Source organism: Mobula birostris, chromosome 16, assembly GCF_030028105.1.
Source record: "Mobula birostris isolate sMobBir1 chromosome 16, sMobBir1.hap1, whole genome shotgun sequence".
NCBI lineage: Eukaryota > Metazoa > Chordata > Chondrichthyes > Myliobatiformes > Myliobatidae > Mobula > Mobula birostris.
The window spans coordinates 44,618,239-44,624,238 of NC_092385.1; the positions used below are offsets into that span (position 1 = coordinate 44,618,239).

Here is a 6,000-nt window from a genome sequence, read left to right on the forward strand (position 1 = left end):
ATATAATTCATAAATAGAAAATAGAAAAGGGAAAGTAGGGTGAAGTTATATTTATGCTCTCAGAAAAATAAATCAGAATCTAAATGGGTCACATTGATTGGATGATTTATGGCATAACTAGCACTATTATTTCATGCCATGATTCCACCTAATAGTACAAAAGCATGAAAGGATGCAAAATTAGTCCACAGTTTGATTGTCTACATCCATGGCTGTCTGGCTAAGCAAAGCACAAATGTCATATATTAACTCACCAATGACACCACTGTTGTTGGTAAATTCTCAGATACGACGAGGACACTTAGAGGAATGAGACAGATTGACATCACAACAACTACCTCACATTCAGTGCAAGAAAGAAATGACTGTGGACTTCAGGAAGGGGAAGTCGTCATTGTTCAGTCTATGGTGGAAAGGATGAGCAGCTACAACTTGAAGCTAGCTATCAACATGCTAAAGAATGGATCCTGGGACCAACACATTGATGCAATCATAAAGGAGGCACACGAGTGGCTCTATTTCATTAAGAATTTGAAGAGATTTGATCCATCAATGACTATTATCAGTTTTGCACAGATGTATGGCGGAGAGCTTTCTGACTGGAGTCTCCAATGCACAGCATTACACGAGGCTGCAGAAGTTTATAGATTCCACCAGCTCAATCATGGGCACAACCCTCTCCATCAACGAGGACATCTACATGAGATGGTGCATCCATCACTAAGGATTCTCAGCATTGAGAATATGCTCTATTCTCATTATTTCTATCAGGAAGGAGGTACAAAAACCTGAAGGTAAACATTCAATGATTTAGGAACAGCTTTTTCCCCTCTGCCAACAGATTTCTCAATGACCCAAGAAGTCATGAGCACTACCTCGTTATTCCTTTATTGGCACAATTTCATTTAGTTTTGTAATGTACACATTATGTCTTTGCACTGTACTATTCCTGCAAAGCAATTTCATATTATGTTAGTGATAATGAATCTGATTTGATCCATTGCACTTATAATTAATAATTAACACAATAACCATTAAGGCAGATTAGTCAATTACCCCTGACCTCCTCCCAAATTCCCATCACTCTACTGCAAGGAATAGAATGAAAACAGTTGTCAGGATTGCAGGATTTGCAAATGCATAAAGTTTGCAGTCATTATAAAAACCCAAATTTGTATTGAAACGTGAAGTATTTTTGTTTTGAACTTTAGAATAACAGCTTTTAATGAGGAAGAATACATGAATAATCCTGCACAGTTACGGAAGGTTCGTCAGCTTTTCTTGGTGGAATTTATGCCACAAAATTATGGGTTATAATTCTTCCATTGTTGTCACATCAGCAAAATAACCGAATATCTGTTCATAATTTTTCTTTCTAGACTTAGTCTCATTCAAAAAGTATGTTATATTATATGATGTACACAAAATTCTCAAATCCTCCAACAGCTGAATAACATATTCAAAACAACATGAACAGCCAAAGAGCCCCACCAATGGAGAGAAACAACCAGACAAGGACCAAAAAGAAAAATAAATGGAGATAATCAGTTAGGAAAAACTAAAACAACAGTCAGAGCAAGCAGAATCTTTTGGTCCTCAACCAGCAAAATTCAAGAACCTGAAACAATTTACTCAAACAATTAGAAGTATGAACCACAATATCTTAATGTGTACATTTTTCTCAGAAGTATCCTCACAATCAAATTTGCAAAGGCTTCATAAAATATGTATCTCCTGAAAAATGTGCAGGATCAACATTTCATATTCATAGTAACTGTAGTGCCACAGTTATTTGATACCACAGTAAGTGTTCCTGTTGGTAAGCTCACTCACGGATTACATTTCATATCACAATGCGAATACAATGTAACACACTGTCTAAGAAAGACTGCAACTTCACAGAATGCAAGACATTCAGAAAGAAAGATCAAAATTGACTTGGAATGAATAGCTCTAACTAAAAATTTTAATCTCAATTTGTAAGAATATCTGTATCTAGATATATATATATATCTATATAGATATGTGTGCGCGTGTGGCCAAGTGGTTAAGGTGTCTGTCTAGTGATCCGAAGGTCGCTAGTTCGAGCTTCAGCTGAGGCAGCGTGCTGTGTCCTTGAGCAAGGCACTTAACCACACATTGCTCTGTGACGACACCGGTACCAAGCTGTATCGGCCCTAGTGCCCTTCCCTTGGACAACATCAGTGGCGTGTAGCGGGGAGACTTGCAGCATGGGCAACTGCCGACCTTCCATACAACCTTGCCCAGACCTGTGCCCTGGAAACCTTCCAAAGTGCAAATCCATGGTCTCACAAGACTAACGGTGTAATATAAAAGTGTGTGTGTGTGTGTGTGTGTATACACACACACACACATGCACATATATACAATGCAGGAATCATTTTCTAATAATCAGGAAATTAGCTACAACTTAAGTTCAGATACAAGCAATATTCGCTGCTTCACCATAATAACTACCCCTTTGTTCCCAATAAGCAGGTATTGAAAACTAAAGAGCTCCAAGTCATAATTTCCCTCTTTCACCAAGGCAAACTTAATTATTCTTTTCAATCTCAATTCAAAATGCTAAATTAAAACAAATTCATCGTAACACCTATTCTGGATGAATTAAACATTAAATACTGGAAATACTGAACAGCTGAGACAATATCTGTAGAAAGGGTTTGTGTTTCATAAAACTAAATACTTCACTTTAAGTAAATATGGCGCAATCTACTTAACATTTTCAGCATTAGTTATATTTCAGATTTTACAGCCTTTTTTATTTAGATCCACTTATGGGGAGTTGATTAGGCTGGAAAATGTCACCACTTAAAATATATTTAATCTTCAGTGCACTACCCCACCACCACAGAGCATAATTGGTGAGGAGACTGCATGCTTTGGGTTGTTGAAAGGGAGCAAATTAGGCAGGCTGCTTAGGCCTGGTCATTGAACTTAAGGTGTTTTGAAGGTCGCACTCTACCAAGCAACTGAGGAGTACTCCACACTGTCTTCATGTAAATGGTGGAAAGGCTTTGGGGAGAAGGGAAGTGAGCCACCATCACCTAACCTTTTCTTGAAATTACTGTATTAACACAGCTGATGCAGTTATGTTTTTAATTAATTGAACTCCAAAGATATTGATTTTTGGAGACTCAGTGAAAGTGTTGCTATTGAACATTCCTGCTTGTTCAAGGTGGCCTTCAGTTGGTACTTGCATGATGTAAATGTTACCAGACAGTCCACGGTTGAATGTAGTCCAGATCGTACTACACAAAAGCAAGACCAAACAAATTTTTTTAGTTTAAAAAAAATATTATATTGACTCTTAAGACTTTTGGTGGTCAGCAGGAATGCAGCAATGGCATTTTGCAAGTCTTAAATGAGTGCTTGACCATCTGTATATGGAGAATTAGCTTTAAATGATACAAGAACAATAGGGAATAGTTCAACATATATTTCAGTATTTAAAGTTGGTAGTTCAGCACTTCTACTTGGAAGATTAGTTATATACTCTAAATTGCTAGAATTGCCAACAATCCTTTACATCTTGAGTAACAAACATAGTATCTTATTCTTCAGAAGATAACAATCCTACTCTCAAGGACCAAGAGAAACCAAATAAGAGAATAAGTGACCAGGAGAAACTAAAGATTGACTCTCAAAAATCAAATTTCCTGTACTTCCAAGTGTTATTACTTAAGTTTTAAGAAGTTTTGACTTTTACATTTCATCTATATTTAAACAAATGTACACCAAAAAGCTACTTAATAAGACTTAAATTTTCATTAAGTCTAAGATGTGATCAAGATGATTCTCCAAAGTACTCTTCCCTGCACTTCCAATTATTCTCCCCGCCCCCATTGTGTACATCATCATGAATCTATAAATCAAACTATAAACCTACAACCAGGTTGGGAAATCTCTTTGAGAGAGTCTGGTGATGTCAGTGCTTGCAGTAAATACAAATGAAAACTGAAACCAAAAGCTATTCAAAACAGGCTCCATAAAATTTTCACATATACGTATCTCGATGCAGAATGTCAATTTTCAGAGATTTAAAAAGAGCTACATCAACAAATATGCTGAAAGGGAGAAATAAACTAGTCTTAAGAAAAGGGATTAAACAAAGGAACTTAAATTTCCATTAATATCGAGAAAGTGAAACATGGCAAAACAGTTTTGTTCCATCCACACAACACACATAAAAGTTGCTGGTGAACGCAGCAGGCCAGGCAGCATCTCTAGGAAGAGGTGCAGTTGACGTTTCAGGCCGAGACCCTTCGTCCATCCACATATAGGATTGCAGCATCATGACTTGTAAACATGATATGAAGATGTAACATGCATCTAACATGTCATGACATCATTTTTTCCCTGGCTCTTCAAAGATAGAAAGAAAATCAAGGGTATTAAAGTTATTAGAAGGAACTCATGTACCAATTGGGGTCAATTTAAAAATGATTAAATTCTCCCCCTCCCCCCTAATGCTGTTCTATGGGCTTCATTGTCTAAGGCAAGAAGTTAGTTCTGGGGCAGCTTTAGTGGATATTACAACTGATCTCTATTTTCAACTGAAGCACATGTAAGCAGCACTAATTAGATACATGAACTCAACATGATTTTCCCTCCATTTTGATTATGAATTGATTCTTTTACGCTTTCTCAACTGATGATATGTAACTATCAAGCAATAAAGAGGATTGCAATAAGGAATTAAGAGCTTCACAAGCTCACAGTGCCCCAAAATTGTTAACATAGAAAACAAATGCAAATTGGTGAATATTAAAACCCTACAAAAAGTCAATACTTATTAACCAAATTATCTATTTCTTTGTGTGAACTGCTGGCCAAGACACCCCAGTGACGAGACTTTTTAACTGAAGCTGACAGGTGACGTTTTATTCAGAAGGACGCATTCATGACATCAGATTGTCTTCAATACAAAGGAGTCCATGCAGAATTTTGTATTCAAATCCTTGGAATAAAGTTTGAATCTACATCCTCTGAATGGGTGTGTCTGTGTGGGGGGGCTGTGGGGGGGGGGAGGAGGGAATAGAAGAAAATTCTACCAGCTGAGCTATGACTGTATCTACTGATCCACGCTGCATCTGCGAAGTTAACATCGGCATCAACTACTCTGAATCTTCCCCAATGCATGGCCTTATTCTGTAAGATCAGTCAATGTATTGCCCAAGTTCTAACGAATCTTGGACACCTCACCATTGAATGTAAACAGGCTCAGGATGATAAGTTAGCAGAGGGTTTGAACCACCTCTTGCATGGTGACCAGGGATCCCTTACACGGACTGCGGGATGTAGAGAGAGCCGGAAGCAGCGCGCATCTTAAAAGGGAGGACGGCTGAGAGCCTCAGGTCTACGGCAACACTCAATGAACCTGCTGCAGCCCCTCTTGGATCGGCATAGGTGGCTGCGCGGAACACCAGCTGTCCCGGTCCACTCTTTTCCCTGTACCACGCCCATTACCTGGCTCTGGTAACAACCGGTTCTCTAACTGGTCGCCGCCTCCCCCTTCTTCCTCCGCCATCTTGGTTGTTTATCGCAATGCAATGTGGGCAACGTGCGCACTCCTTGTCTGGCCCGCACATGCGCAGAGAGAAACGACTGCATTATCTGGCGCTCTGCCAGCTGTGGTGGGGAGTTGGAATTACGAGAGGCAAAGAGTGACCAAAGAACGTAGCTAACTGTGTTCATGTGGGGCTGGTGTTGCCACTTGGAACTGCCGCTGTAACTTAGAAAGTTACTGTAAATGTTTCTTATGAAGTGCGGATGCTGCATAATCTTCTCAAAATGTCTTTTTTTCAGTTATCTTGTATTTTGCTCTTGTCCGAAAAATATGCTGTGATATAGAAACAAGCTATTTCGCTCATTATATATATGCATCGCATTACAATTATTCACGTAGCCTTTAGTCTAATAACTCTGCAAATTGTATTTCAAAATACATGCACTGGCCTTTCAAGCAATGTTTTCTAA

General features: G+C 38.6%; 1 protein-coding gene across 3 annotated transcripts in view; it reads right to left on the reverse strand.

The window, feature by feature from the left end:
• crbn (cereblon) overlaps positions 1 to 5,567 on the reverse strand; it is a 31,825-nt gene extending 26,258 nt beyond the window's left edge. For all 3 annotated transcript variants that reach the window (XM_072280609.1, XM_072280611.1, XM_072280612.1), the window contains exon 1: positions 5,491 to 5,567. In XM_072280609.1, coding sequence (XP_072136710.1) covers positions 5,491 to 5,551 — 61 coding nt within the window. In that variant the 5' untranslated portion in view covers positions 5,552 to 5,567. The remainder of the gene's footprint in view (positions 1 to 5,490) is intronic.
• Positions 5,568 to 6,000: the final 433 nt, after the last annotated feature.